General features: G+C 30.2%; 2 protein-coding genes across 8 annotated transcripts; one reads left to right on the forward strand and one right to left on the reverse strand.

Annotated features, from left to right (window-relative positions):
* Positions 1–140: 140 nt before the first annotated feature.
* Positions 141–7,990, reverse strand: LOC126853757 (aminopeptidase N-like). Of its 4 annotated transcripts, XM_050599816.1 has the most exons (12): positions 7,847–7,990; positions 6,249–6,719; positions 4,653–5,156; positions 3,799–3,982; positions 3,299–3,443; positions 3,057–3,138; positions 2,077–2,444; positions 1,607–1,887; positions 1,161–1,345; positions 643–1,017; positions 433–502; positions 141–297 (listed from the first exon to the last, which is right to left on the reverse strand). In XM_050599816.1, the coding sequence occupies exons 2-12, from the start codon at positions 6,698–6,700 to the stop codon at positions 154–156; spliced, it is 2,790 nt and encodes a 929-aa protein (XP_050455773.1). In that variant the 5' UTR covers positions 6,701–6,719; positions 7,847–7,990; the 3' UTR covers positions 141–153. The 4 variants fall into 4 exon arrangements, with proteins under 4 accessions (XP_050455773.1, XP_050455782.1, XP_050455765.1 ...); XM_050599825.1 differs by having other exon boundaries at positions 141–502; positions 6,249–6,351; XM_050599808.1 differs by having other exon boundaries at positions 141–502.
* A 592-nt stretch (positions 7,991–8,582) lies between these two features.
* LOC126853715 (uncharacterized) lies at positions 8,583–20,786 on the forward strand. Of its 4 annotated transcripts, none has more exons than XM_050599725.1 (12): positions 8,583–8,789; positions 9,734–9,955; positions 10,409–10,606; positions 11,287–11,415; positions 11,657–15,384; positions 15,578–15,815; positions 16,029–16,206; positions 16,456–16,647; positions 16,890–17,426; positions 17,554–17,787; positions 17,909–18,444; positions 18,681–20,786. In XM_050599725.1, the coding sequence occupies exons 2-12, from the start codon at positions 9,765–9,767 to the stop codon at positions 19,210–19,212; spliced, it is 6,693 nt and encodes a 2,230-aa protein (XP_050455682.1). In that variant the 5' UTR covers positions 8,583–8,789; positions 9,734–9,764; the 3' UTR covers positions 19,213–20,786. The 4 variants fall into 4 exon arrangements, with proteins under 4 accessions (XP_050455682.1, XP_050455691.1, XP_050455710.1 ...); XM_050599734.1 differs by having other exon boundaries at positions 9,738–9,955; XM_050599745.1 differs by lacking the exon at positions 8,583–8,789 and adding an exon at positions 8,938–8,994.
* The last annotated feature ends 127 nt before the right edge of the window (positions 20,787–20,913 follow it).

Below are 20,913 nucleotides of genomic sequence, written 5' to 3' on the forward strand. Positions count from 1 at the left end.
TTATTGATTTTAATGTTAATAAATTTGTTTAAAATGGGAGATGAAAGTAGTGTTAACTGTAATTATATTATCAATTATACATAATTAAAAATAATAAATATAAAAACTTATTTATAGTATAGATATATTAAAATAGACTAATATGCATATATGTTATACTTCTAAATGACTTCTATTGATTGGTTTTATGCTATTAAGTAATAGTATACGATTATTAAGTTGACTCTTACGTGTTCTTATTTTATCATGTATATTATAAATTTGATATTTCTCGACACTTTGGAAAAAACTGAATACCTGAAACAAAATTTTCAACATTTGGTAATTTATTCTCTCACTATAAAAATCGATCGGACATGACATAATTTCTAGCGTAATTAAGACAAGATACAATAATAAATATATGTTATATTCATAATTAAATAAACTTACCGCATCAAGTTGTTGATTAGAATATATATTATTAATAAGAATGAGAAATGCTACAGGCATTGTAACTTGACTATAAAAGTAAAACAGTTACATATATATATATATATATTAGATTTCCATATGTTGATATAGCATATATATATATATATATATATATATATATATATATATATATATATTATAGCATATATTTATGAAGAAACATATTACCTGGGTGTTATATTTTCGAAATCAACTAATAAATTCTTGAATGTTTTACTATTTCTTGTATTATTCGCAATAGTAAAAACAAAATGCCTTAATGCGTATTGAGTTATTATACGATTATACGATACAAGAGATACAGATGATTTGTTATCATATGTATTATATTGTGGAGCCTTATAATCAAGCTCAACGGCATCATCTTTTGTATATGATGTTAATACATAATTGTTTATCTCAACCAGATGATTTGAGCAAGTTAAAAAATATAAAATTTGTTCATTAACTCCTGTTATTTTATTCAGCATTTGGTGCCAAGTCGTATTGTCGGCCGTTTCCAAACCATAACAATAAGTCCATTTCTTCCACCACGGCGAAAGTCTACGATATTGAGAAAAATAATTTATTATAGAAGTTTATACATTTATAATTTTGTATCTTAATCAAATGATATTTATTACATATTTCTTTGATTATCATGCAAAATACAAAAATGTGATTATATATAAAGAAATTATGTTTACTTTGTAGAGAATTCGAGATGTTGTTTCAATTGATTGTTGGCCATTGTTAGGCAATTGAACAGTTTAAGAAAGCATGCCCATTGCATAGCTTCTTGCCTTAAAGCTTTAGTAAAATCATCGTCCGTAGATTTTTCTTCGTATTTTATAATCTGAAGGAGTCCATCCAGCATTTTCTTTAATTGTTCCTAAAAACCATTAAATATAAAAAATTGTAAATGATTTGTATGTTACATTAATATGTAATGTTTAATATTTAAATTATAAAAAAAAATTTATTTTTTTGTTCTTTAAATTCCTTTTTTTGATCTAAATGAGATTATAAGACATAATTATTTCATATATTTCAATTTTTCAGAAAAATATCTACTTGTTTATAAATGTAATATGTGGTTATAATATATGTAATATGTAAAATATTTTTATTCACAAAATCTATCATTATTTACCTTAATATAATATTCTCCTATTTCTAGAAATGAAAAAGAATTTGATATGTATTGAATAACTTTAAACATAGGATACCATGCTATGTAATCTGTCTCTTGTGATAGGTATTTCGTAAGTTCCCAGAATGTGTCAGGTTTTAGTTTGTTTAATAACAGAAAATGAAATGCATCATCGATGATTTGAGCACGATTCAGAACATGTATTTTTCGATAATTCTCACTGTTCAGATATACAGCAATTTTAAGCCAATACGCATCATCGTAGTTGACGCGATAATATCCTGTCGTGTTATAAATAAATTTTATGTATTATTAAATTAAATAATTAAGTCGCAGAAAAGTCGCATTTTTTGTATAAAAAATAATTGTATAATAAATAATTTAAAAATAATTTGGTTATAAATAATGACCAAATTATATATATATATATATATATATATACATATATAAATTTATTTATCAAGACTTACCAGTCTGTTGTATGTTAAATATAACCCAGCCATCCTCTCTGTATTTCAAAGTCAATATAAAATAGTGAATATATGGGTGATTAAACGGTTTTTTTGGTGGTTGCAACCAAAGAAGTGGCGCAGGATCATTAAAATTCGCATCTGTCTCTGTGGTATAGCTGACAGGTATCCATCGATCTTCATTCGTTTTATCAAGATTTTCTATCGATATATTTACGCTATTCGAATCATGTTTTAATATATTCAACACAGGATATCCCTTTTGTTTTGACCAAGGATACATCATTTCTTTTATATCTGATGATCCTTTATTTATTTTGTCATAAATATTTTTTAGAGTTTCCCAGAAATTATCGGGATTATGCTCCCTAAACACACAAAATTTAGAAAATTTTTAGAAAATTTAACATTGTCAATTATTGCAAAAAAATGACATTAAAAAATAAAAAATTATTAATCTCTCTTTCTCTCTTATTTACATATATAGAAAAAAGAGGGTGAAAGAAATAAATATATTTTTTAAATATATTTAAAAATATATAGAGAAAAAGAGAGAAAAGGAGAGAAAGAGAAAGAGAGAGAGAGAGAATAAAAGATTACTTAGAGACTAAAAAAGAAAGTAAAGAAACTTTAAGCAAAAATTGATCAAGATAAAGCAAAACTAAAAAAAAATAAACATAAATATAAAATAAACGTTTATTAAAATCTAACTTTTAATAATATTTTAATAAATCAACAATTAAAAACAAAAATGAATTCTGTATAATTCCGAAAAAAAGTTTTGATAGAAATCAAAGTAAAAAAATAAAAGCAAAAGAATAGAAACTAAAAAAAAAACTTAAAATAAAAATTGAAAAATAAATAAAAATGAGAGAAGAAAAGCAATCTGAAAGAAATATTTTATAAAACACTCAATATTATTATCTTTTTTATATGTAACTTTAATGTATAATTATATTATATTATTATATATTACTCACTTTTTATATAAATATGTATGGATACCCCGCCAAAATATATCTATATCAAATACATATTGCAACATGCGGAATATAACTGGTGCTGTGACAATTTACATAAAAATTATTATTCGATTAAATATATCTAGAATAAATTGATCTCAACTTTTTTTAAATAAAATTTATTTTATAAAAAAATGTTAATTTTAATTAACATTTCTTTAATTATAAGTGATCATTTAATTATGTTCAATCAATCATACCTTTGACATAATTAGCTATTTTAACCGGGATGGTTTTGATTTCTCGATAAGTATGAGACAACATCCTATCATCAACGTCAAAATGAAGTGACTCTTGGTGAAAATGGACTACGAACAAATCCATTATCCGGGAATTTGGCAGGCTCTAGAGAAGAAAGTCTTGTTGCGATTATATAAATATTCAATTGGATAAAAAATGCATTTGTATTATAGCTAGACGTTATTATTATATCATTAAAAGAAGCTTTATTCTTTAAGCTTTTTCATACCATAGTTTAAAATAATTTAAAAATAAAATGTTTTTTTAAAAATAACATGCAATAGAATTGATTCAAATTAAACATTAAACTTTAAAATCATTTAAAATGTATTGTTATATACAGACATTTTTAAAGTTATTTTAATTTAAATATATATATATATATATATTTATTTATTTATTTATTTATTTTGGTAAGCATTTCTGAAATTAATTACGTAAAAGAAACAAATAAAATAACCTGATTGAGGATAAACGTTGTAAAAAACGTAGTAAAACCTTTACTCAGCCATGACTTAGGTTTCCAAAATGGATTTATTGTATTATCAAACCATTCTCGTATTATTTCATATCCTATTACACGTATTGCGTTATATTTGCATCCAATCGAGTCTTTTCCCTCAATGTACACAACATCTGCTTCACTAAAAATTATTTATAAAAAAGCAATTATGTACAAAAATCATATACATCTCACGCAGAGAAAAAGTATAATATATAATAATATATTTATTATATGTTTTAAATAACGTAAAATTAATTCGCGTGTTAAACGAAATATTTATGTACAGATCATATATATTGTCACATAGAACAGCTTTTATTTTCAATAAATATAAATATATAAAATTTTACTTTGATAAACAAATACAAATAATTTTTTATACAATTTATAATAGATTATATTTTAATATAAAATACTATATAAATATGTATGATTTCATCAAAGTTATAAAAATGTATGCTATAAAAATATTTATTTATCTTTTTAATTGGGTTATATTTGCACATATCATATTTTTAACCAAGTATCAGTTTAGCTACATAAAAATATGCATAAAAATAAATGTAAATTTTACAATTTTAAATATCAAACATCATATTTTTTATTTTAATAAACTAATATTTTTCTGATAAAATTAGATATCTAAAGGTTCCGATAATGATAATAATTAGTATTAATCAACAGGGTACAAGCCAGCGCAACAGTAAAGCGCGAAAATAAGTTTAAATTATATATTTTATCAAAAAAACATAAGCGAATGTTTCGGTCTCTTTTTTGGATTCTAATATTTTTTTAAAACATATACTTACTTGTAAATAACGATTCCCAAATTTGCCATGCTATTATTTAGCGGTTGAAAATTTGGAATTATGACATAACTTACTTTTGGAAACTTATGCAAATACTTCCAAATATCTGCTTCTTTTTCTAAATATAATGTGACATTTTTAATAATTGCCTGTGCAAATTGTAAGGAACTTATTGATCGTTCCTCGCACCATAAGTTACCATATGCCATCATGCTAGGAATATCATCTCCATAAATGTAATTGCGAATAAAATTAGAAACAATAATTGATAAGCGAAAGGGGGACATTGCAGGAGTGCTTGTGATATATGACCATTGCAAGTTATCTTCAGCCGAATGATTAAACCTGACCTGAGGAAAGGAGATTGCTCGTACCGGCATATTTGACAAAACCGAATATTCTTGAGGATGATGTATGATAATATCGAAAGTGGTTTTTGACGAGCCCCAACATGGAAATATTCGTCGAGCCCATATTGGCTGGAAAAATGTTGCGGACAACCATCTATGGCATTAAACGGAAGCGTATTAAATAAGGAAAAATAACAAAAAATAAAATATTTTCAATGATTATTAACATATTAAAAAATGCAGAAGCTGAATAATATATGTGTACAAATGTGCAATTTCGCGCAAAATAGTCAAATATAGCAAGTCAAATATAAACCGAACTTTTTTCAAAAAAATTCTTTATTTCCAAAAAAATTCTTTATTTGATCAAAATATTTCCAATGTATAATCAAGTCATTTTTCTACACAGTTCCATTAACATCTAAGTACTTTTGCCACCGAATTGCCAATTCTTTCTTTTATTCTCATGTCATAAAAGTAGTGGGACGTATCTAAAACTAATTGAGCACGGAAGAATTCGTGCGTAATCGGCTTTGGACACGTCCCATTACTTTTTATGACATGAGAACAAAAAAACTGCCAATTCGATAGCAAAAATGCTTAGATTTTATTGAAAGCTATGTAAAAAAAATGACTTGAGTGTGCGCTAAAAATGTTTTGATCAAATAAAATGTTTTGGAAAAAAGTCCAGTTTATATTTGCCCACGTAATAATAACTCAAAGAAAAAGCTTATTTTATATTTTATATTATATTTTTTTTACATTTTATATATTATTATTATTTTATATATTTTAATTACATTTTTATGTACTATGTAACAATATTTTTGCAATTTATCTAACATAGAAAATTTTAAATAATATTTAAAAAAATGTTCATAATATTAGAGAGATTTAGGATATACAACAGATAAAAAGCATTTTTTAATGCTCAAAATTCTCATTAATATCTCGAAACCTCTTTTAAATTTAAATTTTACAATAAGAAAAAAACATATTAAAATATAAAATAATATGAAAGAAACATTATAATTTAGAAATGAATATAATTAAATCTATATTTTAAAAAATTGTATTTGAAAAAGAGAGAGAATTATCTGTATATATTTAAATAGTATATTATCAAATATTTATATATAAAATTCTATATACATGTCTCATAGAGATAATGATCAACAAAAATTAATAAAGAATAATGTTTGTATATTATAACAATATTTAATAATATGTGTATTTTAATAGTTACATTTTTCCGACTTCGCTGAAATAGAAAATTCGCTGAAAGCCTCCGTCATTAAATATAGAACTATAGTTTATATGCAGGGTGTAAAATCCTGGTGATAATTCTTCTTTAAAATAAAGGGTGAACATATTTTTATCATAATCATACGAATGTCGGAGTTCATTATAAATCTTAAATGTATCCATAGTTTCGTCAAAAAATGGAGTTACTAATTCTGATTGCATTATGCTCATTTTTTCTGAAAACATGCTTATTTCGTGGGTCGTTTTAAGAATTTTTATTTTAATCTGGCATTGGCCGATGAAAGTATTTTCTTCGATTTGTAATATCAGCTTGATGTTATAATGTTTCGGTACTGTGTTAGTTAATGATTTCAATGCATCTTCATCGGAAGAATAAACCATTACGATAAGGAATATTATAATGCCATTTAATAACAGTGTTAGGTGTGCCATTTTAATTGTCTCTTCAACTCTATATGCAAAAAAATTTCTTTATTACAAAAAATATAAATAAAAAAAGTAATATAATAGAGAACTCTTTTTATTGTATGAAAAAAAGAAACAGTTTAGCATTCTAAATTCCTCTTGATGAAAAAATTCATATTATGAAAAATAGCATTTAAATCATTTTATTAAACCTTTAAAATGATAATTATTTCTCGCAATTTTTTAATCGTAGAGCGACTTTATCATCAATAATTGAAAAGTTTCAAATTAAAATCATAAATTAATAATTAATTAGATCAATTTAAAAATAACAAGACGTTAAGAATAATAGAATGTTTTTGCTGGATAAGAAAACATAGGGCGGAAAGAATTATCTTAAATTCCTAATAATTTCTAACAAGTTCGTTATATTATCGATGTGCCTTGAAAGTCACACGTAGTGTATTTGATTGATTATGCTCTTTGATTTTTGATTTTTATGATTGATATAATTTTATTTATTTATTCTATATTATACACATGCATTCAAATCACGGTCGCTATTTATGTAGAGAAATCTAATTTATCTTATTTAAATTTTTCTAAATATATGTATACTTATTAATCGTCTGTCTCACATTTATATTATATGTATTATACTATTTTCCATAATATATCAAATCAAATTGAATTTGTTTTATTCCGTTTATATATATTATAACATATATATTTTCCTTTAACAAGAAAAATTTGAATTCATTATTTGTTTGTTGTTATTATATATCCTTACTCCTCCTAACACAATATGTATAATACTTAATATATATAAATTACATGTGAAATATTTAAACTTTATATATAAAAATCTCTTTGTTCAAGTTTAAAAATTTCTGAGTTTAGGAATAATCTCTGCATGATGTGATATGATATATATATATATATATACTGGAAATTTATATTAAAATAGATTGAGATCATTACATTAATGACATTGATTAAGATTATTAAATTAATGATATCAATGTTGAGAAAGATGATTTCGAAAAAAGAATGTTGAGAAAATAATTATGCTCATCATGCTTGTATTTTGATATTATTTCAATTAGCTTCAACATACATGTTGCATTAAAAATAAAATGTATGTATATTCTAATTAATGTTATGATGACTTACTTGTATAATGAAACTGTGTGCTTATTAAGATATTTTATTTGTAAGAATTAACGCAAATCATTACAAACTTAACTCATTGTTTTTTCACAAACTGTTAATACCGAATAGTATTTATATACTTAATGACGATCTTATTATTTCGAAAGATCATGAAAGACTAACAATCCAGACAGTACAAAACAAGCCTCAAGATATTTTAAAGATGTTTCCAAAACAGTACCTGACATTATTATGAAAACATAGCCTACTCATGTAAACAACTTCCAAGGTTGAAAAATATTTTATCACAAAATAAATAATCGCAACTGTTAATAAAATATGTATTACTTCAAAATTTTCTTTAAGAAACATAATATACACGTATGTGCGTGAACAATTAAACATAAAATAATCGTATTTTATATTTTTAGTATTATTCATAAGCATCTTTTCCGCGATTTAATGAATTACTTCAAATAAGAGTGAAAATTACAAAAATGGGCGAATTTATTAGATTTAGATGAAATTATAATTTTTTAGTAAATTTGTTCATTTTTATAATTTTTATCTTCACTTGAATTACAGAATCAGAAAAATATATCGCCTATGCCGATATTGTCAATGCCATGGTTATCTACTCTTGTTACTTTGGCCACAAGATATATTGTGACTACTAAATTGGCCCGAGTGATCGACAGTTGTCGCTGATTACCGCGCGCATGCTTTTGCGGAATCACGTTCACGAGCATTCCTGTTTTCTTGGTTCTTGGTCATTCTTGGTTCTCGGAGTTATAACAAGCTGACAGGTCAATTCGCCGCAATCTTTTGGTTGTAGCGTAATATAAACGTAAAAAGATCTTGTGACAGTTCGCCGCAATGGTGGGCGAACCGTTTCGAATAGACGGTTCATTACAATGATGACGAACGATGCGAATCGACGTGTCTGCGGATCGAAATATGCAAGGTACATACGTAACGTGTATGTGCGATCAATAAATTATTCTTGCGGAGAAAATATGCGTGCCGCAACAAATTTGGCCTGTCTAGTCCGTGATTGATTTCGAGTGTGATTCTAGTGCGTTTGCGGTGCTCGTAATTGATAAGAAGTTTGACACGCATTGCACATTCTTGGATATTTATTGAAATTCGTCATATTTTTGACAAAAGGGGTTAGCACTAAAATCCGGCCTTTTATATTTCGCGATCATCAAAATCGGGAGAATAGTTTGAGATTAAAAAACCGAGAGAAGAGTCTCAATTGTAGAATACTTCACTTATTTATATATAAAGAATTCAATTATATAAAAAATCAAATTTCTTTTCTTATTATCGGATATAAGTCATATCCGATATATAAGTTGTATTTTATATAACTTTTTCATTTTCTGACAATATTTTTTGTTTTTTCGCGGTTTTTTTTTTTTTTTTACCAAAGTAATTTTGCCTAGTTGAAGGCGTCTTATTTTAATAATTTTTTATATAAAAGAATTTTAGAGTCATCTACTCACACATATTCTACATGTAAAATTTCGTTAAAATAAGGCTTACACAGAAATGTGAAATCTTAGTTTGCATTCTATTCATTAACAAAAATCATTTCTTTTGTGTGTTTAGTAATTAGTTGAAGTAATTTAAATCCTGATAATAAAATCCAATTTTCATTAGTTTAAAATGAATTTTTTATCAACAAATATTTGATAAAGAAGTTTTATATATTGCACCTATTAACTTTTAATCAATATTTTGAATGTAATAATTAAACTTCAAGAAAAAAAATTTATTTTTATTTGTAACTAATAGAAAAATGAGATTCTAATGTATAATATCCTTCTACACACTTTTGTAAAACAAGACTTTTAATGTATAATATCCTCATTTTTTATTTATAGTATTGTATAATTTTTTAAGGTAGGCAAGTATAAAACAGTAAATATGCCTCATGGCTGGAGGCAGGAGGGACAAGCAAAATGGAAATTTAGACAAAACGCATCAGTGGCTATGCCACAGTAGTTTTGACTCTTCTGTAATCCTTCAGTCCCCTTCGAGTAATGAATTTAAAAAACGGAAAAGTGCGGAACAACATCGCACTATTGACAAGAATATCAATCAGTTACAAGATAGTATTCTGAGGTAAGAAAATATCATATATTGCATTTTTTATCTCAAGAAATTTCACATTAATGCATTTTGTAAGGCATAATACAATATATTGTGTATTTGAGATTTAGTGAAAACATCATGTAAATTGTAATATATTAATATTGTGTGAAATTATGTACAGATAAATGTATGTATATCATATTTAGTCAACATTCCTCTTGTGACACGTTTGAAATAATCTTATATATACTTTAATGAATCGATTGATTGTTGCACAATTTTATCTCTTTTTCATAATTATATAGATATATTTTTCCTAATTGTATAGATATGTAATCTTATCTCTTAGCTATTTTTTTATATGTGTGCAAAGTAAATTTAAATATATATTTAAAAAAAATGAATTTGAACTCAAAGGAATATTTATATACACACACGTGTATGTATATTTATATAAGACTGAAGGAGAATCTTTTATTATAGAATATATACGGATTCCTTGTATTGTGATCTTAATATAATACATGGTTATAAAGTAATACGTATAAACCAATGTATCATTAGAGCAAGATCGCCTCACTTGTACGAAGTTCTCAAGCCTTATTTCGTTTACACTAACAAAACAATCCATTGCGTTCTTGATAAAGCCGAACTTTTTCATCAGATTGAAGGTTTTGTAAGGTATTGCTATACCATTAATTATTTGTATAGAAACAATATGATTGAGAACAAATATTTTTATGATTATCTGTCTGCATGCATTTTATCTAACACAATTTGATGTTCTTTTGGAAAACAATATAGTTAAAATATATTTTTTGCATGCATTTTTTGACACAAATTTGTATTTATCTATTTAATTTTGCACCAAGTTGTCCTTTTTTCTTAAATACACAAAAATCAAAGTATATTGGATGATGTACTCCTAAATCTTCGGACATTTTCTATTTATAATATGTAAAATGACAAGATCACACTTTTCTGAGTATAATTACTAATATTGCATATATATAAGATTTGTGAAACTATATTTGCATCCCATTATTAGAAGAAAAGTATTATAATTAAATAACACATAGGATACTATATTATTTTCTATTAAAATACAGAACTTTTATAACAAATATTATAGTGAAAGATTTTGTTGCACATTAGATATAGATGTATAAATTTGTTGTGCACAATTTTTTTTAAGTCACTATTATTTTAAGCATATTAAACTATGTCTATTTCAATATTTATTGATACGTATTAATTAAGTTTTGTTATGATTATATATAAGATAAAACAGTCATATTATCATATATTTTTGTTTAGCCTGTATTACTTATTAATTTTATACATTTGTATACAAATTGCAGACTTCTATATACTAACTTGGACTTTACTCGAGAAGAACAATTGTTGGTGGAAATAATTCTAAACACAAATTATAAGTGTCGCTCTTTAAATGAGTCTAATAGCAGTATTATATCTCACATTAGTGACAGGTAAGATTTATTAATAAGATTTTTTGCTATACTTAATAATCTAAATTCTTGATTTCTTGATTGTTTATAAATTGAGATTTTTTTTTCTACAATTCAAAATTTTTATGAAAAGAGAAATGAAGACAAGATTTAAAATTCACAAAAATCAAAATGCAATAATTTTTTTTTTGTTCAATTATTTTTGTTGTTAAAACCATTATGATTTCTTCTGTCATATTTCATTGATCTATATTATGTACAGAATATGCGAGAAATGTTTCACGTCGGGCTGTGATGCACAACATTTACAAGAGGTGAAGGAATATGTTATAGCGGATGCGAGTCCTACTGCATCAGAAATGGCTGATTCCGGTCTGGAGACAGGTTCGACAAGTCCGCACGAGAATACGACTTATTCTGAGAACTCCAGTACGGATTTGGAAGTAACACCAGCAGTCACGGAATATACCTCCGCCAATGATGATGATTCGGATCGGATACGTGCCGAACGAGTACGCGATAAGAGCGGTCGTAAAACATTCTTGTTATGCAACGAGCATCGCGAATCACTCAATAATGACGATTTCTGCGGGAAGAGTGCAACGCAATCCGAATCGAATAATCATAGCACAACGTGCTCCTCTCTAGAAACAGAGCATCCGCCTGCAGATAATACCTCAGATAATGCACGGGAGGCGAAACTGAATGCCGAAGAGATCTTCCAATATGAGAGTCAGATGTTGAGCGAACCATTTTACGAATCGGACTGCGGCAGCGATGAAAACGAGTCATTTGAATTTATCGAGCCCGTTCCTGTGACGAGCGGTGATCACGAAGAAAAATACTTCGCGAAATGTAAATTGGAGAGGAAAATACAATCAGATGTGGAAGAATCGGAAAGTACGACGGTCGAAACGGAATCTGATCATTCTCGCCCTACTGATAGCACGACTGGTCCTAATAATTCGTCCACGAGCGGTTATTACTTCATCGATGCATCTACTCTGAACGACGAGATAGACATTATATCGACGAATGTAACAAAACATCAGTATACCAATAATAACGCATCATACTTTGCGCTTTCCTCAAATTACACGGATTTCAAGCCGCCGGATAAGCCGAATAATCCTGTAGAAGAACAGTCGTATAAGTTTACACCACTTAAGACATTGACTTTGCAAACTGGTCACGAACGAGTGGCGGAGTTTGAACGAGAATTGAAACTCACGGAGTACCTGCAACCGCTTCCAGAATCGCGTAAAGTAAAACGAGTAGATTCTGCATCGGAGGAGAAAGCGGACGGGAGCAAGCCGACAGAAAAAGAATCATTGGCTGTAGAAATCAAAGAGGCGGACAGTGGAGAGAGCGCGCATCCTTCCCCGTGTCCTGACAATAACACGAGATTGAGCAACGATCGAAATGAGAAAACAGAAACGTTGAACACCGAAGCGACCGAAAACGAAAATGTTAAAGATGCGACCATGAACGAAGACAGGCGACCGTCACTCATCAGAAGAAACACATTCGAGCTTGACTCCAACGATGAGAAGTTGTCCGCTTTGAGACAAGAGTACGAGCGTCGACAAGGTAATCTCATCTTTCAAAGTGCTATTCCACAATATTCGGGACATCGCGTGGACGGAGACTCCATTTGTCACGCACCTTCCGATTCTGCAGTTTCTGGTACGGTTACCGAACCGTCAGTTACCTTCACGCCCGACATCCAGATAGCTGCTAACACTCAGCACCCGGTTACATACCATCTGTTGGATAGTTGTGAATATGATCAAAGAGAAATATCACAACAGAGTTACTTACAATCCAACCTTAATAGATCTTGCACGATTTACCCCGTAATTAAGAGTGCTAGCGACAAATCTATCTTAAATTGCGGTACGGACTTGGACGATGCATCCACTCATTGCAGCAACAGTTTGCCAGTTACTCTGAATTCTATTCTGGAAAAGAATCGATTAGAACCTATAAAGAGAATCAAACGAAGTGACGAGGCTACTCCGATTATCTCTGGTGGTGTTAGCAGTTCGGATTATTCCTTCAAACCTTCGGACAGTCCCACAGTACGGCGCAAAACAGAGTCCACGCCAATCGTATCAGGTGGCTCGGTAATCATGAACAAGTCTGAAGTTAAGACGCGACCCTCCAGAATGTCTTCCTCTATGACCGCTTGGGTAGTCGATATGAGCGACTGCAGTAAACAGGAATCCGGATCTCGAAATCACTCGCGGAACATGTCGCAAAGTTTTTCCACTTCTGAATGCGTCAAGAAACCTGTACAAAAGTCATCAATTAATCATGAGAAACAGATTAGTTTAGGATTCTTCGTTAATTTAAAGGACGTGAACGATATCGAACCAATCGAACGCGATCAATCACTCGAAAGGAAGGACCGTGATGGGAATGGTAAACCCTACTGCGAATTTTATGTAGATATCTCTGATAAGAATAATGATATTAAAGTCCAGCCATCCGAAAGGAGAGACGAAAATATTAAAAACGATATTTCTAAGGAAGGCGAGAAAAAAAATATTTTCTCAATGTTTATTGATTTAAATGATACACATGAAGGGAATGATGGAGATATCACAGTTCCAAAGCACAGACGAAGTTTCTCGACAATACCTAATAAATCGATGGATATCAAGACGGATGATAGTAGTTCCAACAGTAACACCGCAGGAGATAATCAATTACCACAGGAACAAAAGAGAGAGAAAACCAAACCCAGCGTCTTCATGTTTATAGAGTCCGATTCTCCTGTAGTGAGAAGACGGACGTTATCCACTTCACGACCCACGTTCAAGCGGCATTCCTGGAACACAGACAAGACGCAATCAGCGAACGGCAATGGTAACAGTAATGGTTACGTAGCAAAGGAACTTATGTTCAGAAAGGAGCACAAGCGCGCGCATAGCGTATCGATGGATGGTCGCAACATCTTGAAGCGAACTCAGACAAAGACGAGCTCGTCCAGTCACTCGTTAAGTGACGCGGCCAAAGCAGAATCTCGCAATCATAAAGATTCTAAGACTCTGCAGGATCGTGAAAGTAATTCCAACAATATGGATACATCATCCGAAGACATGTTTGAGTTCGATATAAAGGACACTCCACCTAATTCTCACGTGGAGATTGAAAACGAGGAACAATTGCGCAGCAGCGTGAACCAGTGTTGCGAGTACAAAGATATAATTTCCGGTAGGACAGAAAACTTAGAAACCAACGAGACGAAAGGATATGAGGATGAGTTCTCGGAGACCTCCGCCTGGGAAAAAACATGTACAGAGAGTACGGAAGGACAAACCCGTAAAAGTGAGACATTCGACATCAGCAGCGGTAGTAGTGGGCCGGACAGCGATAACCATGATTATGAATTGACCGACTTGTTGAACGGTGAAGTTTCAAATGTCAACGATAGGCCGCAAATAATAACAGCGGGAAACAGTAAGATATCAGAGACTCGCAAGTCGCTGAGCGAGACCATCAAGAAGATTGAGTGCGAATTGAAAGAGCCGGAATATGATAATGTGAAACGACAAATGTTTGACTGTCGTCCATCGAAAAAGGACGAGAAGACGGCCGGACATAGTTTGAAGAATTTGCATTTAGATTCCGATAAGACTAGTACTTCTAGTTTTGTACGTTTGTCGGATTTGGATAAAACGCCGATCGCTAATTATAATGTATCAGATGTCTCGACGCACGTGAAAAACGATAAAGACACACAATATCGGATGAGCAACAGTATTCCAGAAACATCATGGATAGAGAGCAAGTTGGCGATGACAAGAAACAGCGGGCCGTTTAGGCCAATTTCTAGAAAGCTTGCTTCTGTCATGAGTACATCACTTCCGTCCAAACAGAAGTCCCCACTAGAAGATTTGACTGCGGGTGACTGCGAAGGGGAAGGAATTATATCCGAATCCGATCTCAGCAGCATGCAAAGCAGCATGGGGCGTTCCGGTGCGGGTATGTTATTATTGAACTTTACTAAATTGATATAAATAGTTGTACCGCGAAAATTGTAAAAATCTATTTTTTATCTTTATATCATACAAAATTATATATAACCACAAAATTTTTCTGGAATCAAATCTGGAAAAATGCTGGCTTCAAATAAATTAAATACTAATTTTTTCTCTCAAAAATCTCCTGGTTGTAGAAGGCAGCACGGAGGAAACTGAAACGTCGAGCATAGCTGGTGCAAAACCATACAATAGGCTGGGTGAGGATTTGCTAAGAATGTTCTTAGAGGAGATTAATCCTGACATTACGATAGACGTAGCCGGCCGGCATATAAGGGCACATAAATGTATATTAAGTTCTCGTTGCCAATACTTTGCCGCAATTTTAAGCGGCGGATGGATTGAGAGTGCAGGCAATGTTATTTCTCTGCAAGGGTATGCGTCAAAACTTAAAAATATATAATATACCTGATGAGAAAATTATCTATCCATAATAGAGTTTTGTATTGTTTGTATATTTTGTTAATTGTTTAAATAGATACACTATGTCACATTGATATGCATCTTTCATATTATATAATTATGATTGAATATATTGCATTTTCATATAAATGATTTTAACATTATCTATTGATATTTCTGTTGTAGATATTCTTATAATGCAGTTCATTTTGCATTGTGCCATATCTATAGTGGAGAAAGTAATATACCAGATTCTATAAGTATTGTTGAATTGGCGACATTAGCTGATATGTTGTGTTTGGAAGGTCTCAAAGAAGTTATAGGATACACACTTAAGCTTAAATATTGTCACTTGTTTCATAAGGTAAGAACATTTTTATATCATCTTTCTTGTACTAAAAAACAGTATCAATATATGAGATGTTTTTAAAATATGCAGTTAGGTATAAGCAGAAATTTGTGTTATATCATTTATCACATCATATCATTATATCATTTGAAATAAATTAATTGGTATTAAATATATGAATTTTTAATTTTTAATGTACAAGATGAAGCAGAAATTTCATATCACATATAGTTTTTTATATTTCTGGATGTTATTACCTTTCAGCCTTGCCAAATATGTGCTGTTGGAGTATTAGAATGTATGCCATTAGCTGCAGCTTATGGACTGGATGAAGTATATCGAAAGTCACTTAGATGGATTACAAAACACTTTGTACGAATATGGCCATGCAAGGCATTTGCAACTCTTCCGAGAGAACTAATGGAAAAATGTTATCATCAGCATATAGTACACATGGTATGTACATTGTAAAAAAAATATAATTGTATTGATGAAATTATAAATAAACACGATTCACATCACATAGTTTGTTCAACAAGAAGTTGTTAGTATTTTTCCTCAGAGTTGCAACCTTGATGAACAAATTTTTGACTTGTATTGTAATTCTTCATATGTATTCCAATTCTTCATAAATAAATAAATAAGAATTACAAATATTACTTTTTTGTAAATGCATATATAATATATTTATACTGCAGTCAACCGACAATGTACTTCAAACTATGATGGATTGCGACAAATTGTTGGCGACTCTGCCAAACGTGAGATGGGCAGAGCCAGTATTTCGAATGGTATCGAATTTGTTGGAGACATCAATCAAATTCCTGTCGGAGAATTTTGCAGGCGTCTTGGGAAATGAAAATTTCCAGTCGCTTGGTCGCGAAATGACATGGAATATTAGTCGTTTGGAGGATAATTTTCTAGCGGCCATCGAACAATTGCCGCCCGAACAAGCGTGTAAAAGTTATTCGAAACTGAATAAAATGCTACTCGCATCGCAGACGGATGATCCTCAAGGAAGGATTAAATGGGGACCACTATTCATCGATTTTCTGCGCAAGCTTCAAGCTCGCGTGGAAAAGTGTTTAGTGCGCGACGCAACGCGCGCTGCGAGAACTACCACGTGGCTGAAAATGGATTTAGAACTTCGCAGAAGGATACAGAAATTAGCTTGCCTCGTGATCTTACCTCACGAGACCTCAAAGCGTCTATCCAGACATTCAAATTTTTTAAAGGCAAGTATCCAGAAAATATAACATTGACTATTGACTATTGAATATTGAGGTCTCTTTGATACTATCATCTCTATATATGCATTTTTTTCTAATAAAATTTTTTATACTTTGTCTCTGTATGTCAAAGGAACCTCAGGTACCGCCTAATCGTTCGACGATAAACCGCAGCTTAGATTTGAAACGCGTAAAAATGGCAATTTCGGAACATAATGACAAAACTTTGAAGCAAATACCATCGTCTAAGCAAACGAAGAAAGTTTTGGGTAAACCAAAAACGGATCCACTTGAGCGTAAAATGCAAGAGGATAAGCAAGTTGTTTCTGAAACTGTCAGACCGAAATCGTGGCCTAACAAGATAGAGGTATGTATACCATTTTTGAAAATTATTGATAACTCCATTTTTATTAATTTTAAATTTATATCAATTTGAAATACATTTAAAACAATTTTTCATTAAACTAATATATTTAAATAATTATTAGGTAAAATCTAGATACCTGGAGCCGAGAAACAAGTCTGTTCCAAAAGAGAGTATGCCCACGATGCATCATGATAAAATCGTGCAACAACGGCGTAAGATTATGATTTCTTCTTCTGATTCATCGCGCACTTCCAGCCCGGCAATGAAACGTGCGATCGATAAGAAGCCGCCGCTATCCAAAATAAAGCTGCCGGTCAAGAAAGACGTGAAAGCTCTTTCGTCAGATAGCTTAACAGAAGCAAACGCTTCCGGTCGAAGTGGCGGAAGCAAGAAGGATTTGATCAGCAAGAGCTGCGGTATCACAAGACCCGAATCGCCTTCCTTCAAACAAAAAACCACCGAAATAGGATTATCGATCGATTCTTTGGAAACCAAGAGTAAGCCGGCTGTCATCAAAAAGAAAACCAACAAGATGGATACGTCAATGTCTACTGACAGCCTCATGACGGAGATAACGGCAACTCCTAAGTCCAACGCGTCCAACAAATTGTCACCTACCTTAGTAAAAACTACAAGCAAAACACAAACTTACGATAGGTGAGATATAATTTTATATATTTTGATACTACTTTTTCGACTACTTTTTCTTTTTGATAAAGCAATTTGCAAACGTATTAATTCGTCCATTATTTGCTTAGAAAGACTAAATTTTCTGATATAAAAAAAAATTGATTTATTATCATTCTATTATTCTATTATTGTGGTTTCATTTCATTCCTATTCGATTTTTTGGACCATGTATTAATGATCGAATTTGTTGATTCAAATGATAGGACGAAGAAAAGCTCGCCACCAACACAACAGAGGAGTCCATTGACAGCCATCAAAAGACCTCAAAGATCACTGGAAAGTTCCACTGCTGCCAGTCGCAGCAGAGCCGCTGCCATCAGCAACACATATTACGGTTCACCAAGTTTGCGCAGAAACTTATTGGATGCTGCAAAGACGCCGGATGTTCCCGGCAAACCGATGAATGCAATAGCCCCTTTCAAAACGCGACAGGTTACACAGACAAATACTCCTCCCAATATGAGGAGAGAGAGGAAGGAGACGCAAAATTCGCAGAGCTCTGACAGCCCCAGCAAGAAATCCTCTCCAAAGTCTAATGCCGCTAATAGAATGAACAAGTCAACAATCACTGGTAAGAGAATTGCCAGTAGCAAGATCGATGATAAAATTAAAAGGTGCCATAACGGGGAAGCGCAGAAGCAACCCACGGTAGGTTCGAGATCCGGTACGTTTCTTAAGGATGAACCTACAATACTTAAAAAAGTGGACATTAAATCGTCGCAAATTAATACTTAATGCTACTAATAGCTGGATAATCTTATTGATAAAATACGCATTGTCGATATATATATTTTCATTTGCTGCACATTATGCATTTATTGGCATTGTTAAAAAAAAGTTCTATTGTTGATATTCTCTTTAATTGCATTGAGATATCAAAAATTCTTCAAATTAACTTGCATCTACATAGTTAAATGTTTATGCATTCTAGTTCTACAAAACTGATTTAATTTCTTTATGTGAAAGTGTACCTGAAATTATTATATAATTACATTTAATATTCCTGATAATCATTATGAATGCTATAATTTGTGTATTAATATGCATTATTTAACTTCTCTATATATCCAATAAATTTAATATATGTCGACAATGCGTTAAGCATACGTATTTAAAAAAATCCAGGTTGATAGAGATAACTGTCGCTGGTAATTGCAAACGTGATAATTCCAATAGAGGAATCGTGTTATATGTAAGATAGAAAAATATAATTTTAATTTAAGGAAGCTTGGGATTATCGTTAAAGGAATACGCTCGAATTGCATTTATTAGTTAAATAAAAAATGTGCTATAATTATACCTTACGACGATCATTCAAATAATAGAACAAATTTTGAGTGAACAATTTTTAATATTTCCTGCTCTTTTAATAGTAAAATAATGCAAATCGAAAATTTTCTCTTTGATGAAAAATCAAATCTACAGATTATCCCTAAATAATGTGTATCAATATCAAGTCTTGTTCGTATAATCCGCATTCGTTTTTTGCTTAGAAAAAATTCATTATTCAGAAATTAAATTCTCAAAACTCGCAAATTTTTTTTTTTTATTGATTTTAGAAATTAATATTTTTATAAATTTTCTAATACTTGTATTTTTTTTTAAATTATGACTTTATAGATAAAGATTTAATAATCTTTACCATTAAGTATAAAATCATGATACAGTAAGATGATCAATAAATTAATTGTTGGATATATAATGAAAGATTTTATAATATTTTAAAATAAATTTTTTCGAGAAAAAAATTTATCCAACAACAAAGACTTGTAATCAGATTGCATTTTTCTCGGATTACTCTGTGTATTGCACAATTAGAATATAAGTAAATAAGTATGATGATATTGATTATGAACGGATATGTACTTAAATGAACAGAATCTCTCTTTCGATTACATGTATACATTAATGTCTCGTAGTATTGCACACATGTGGCGTTTCATAATCTATAGATAAAAGAACATGGCCAGTTATACAAACAATTTGTTTAGATAGCTCTTCCATCTTACTGCATAAATACGCCATATGATTCCGAAATCATTTTTTAATAAATAAATACTGTTTCACTAGATGCTGTTTAATTATTACTAATTGAGGTTGCCATTTCATGAACTAATTCCGACTGCAAGTAGCATCTACTTCACTTGCAGTCATTTATCGATGAATTGTATGTATAACCAATGTATTTATTTATTAAATTTCTATTTTGCAATGTACATTTTTATGCAATATTTGTATCTAGTCATTTATATATATTTTAATTATTTACCTTTGTGTAATATTAATAAATATGTCGATATAATGTTAAATGTTTTAATGCAATTTTTCATACCTATTATATATTCTTCGGAAAATATATTTATATAAATTTCTAATACCCAAACAATAATGTTGACATCAAAAATTGCTTTTAAACCATTTCTTTAAGGCTCATCG

The sequence above is a fragment of the Cataglyphis hispanica genome, chromosome 1 (assembly GCF_021464435.1).
Source record: "Cataglyphis hispanica isolate Lineage 1 chromosome 1, ULB_Chis1_1.0, whole genome shotgun sequence".
In the NCBI taxonomy this organism is placed as follows: domain Eukaryota; kingdom Metazoa; phylum Arthropoda; class Insecta; order Hymenoptera; family Formicidae; genus Cataglyphis; species Cataglyphis hispanica.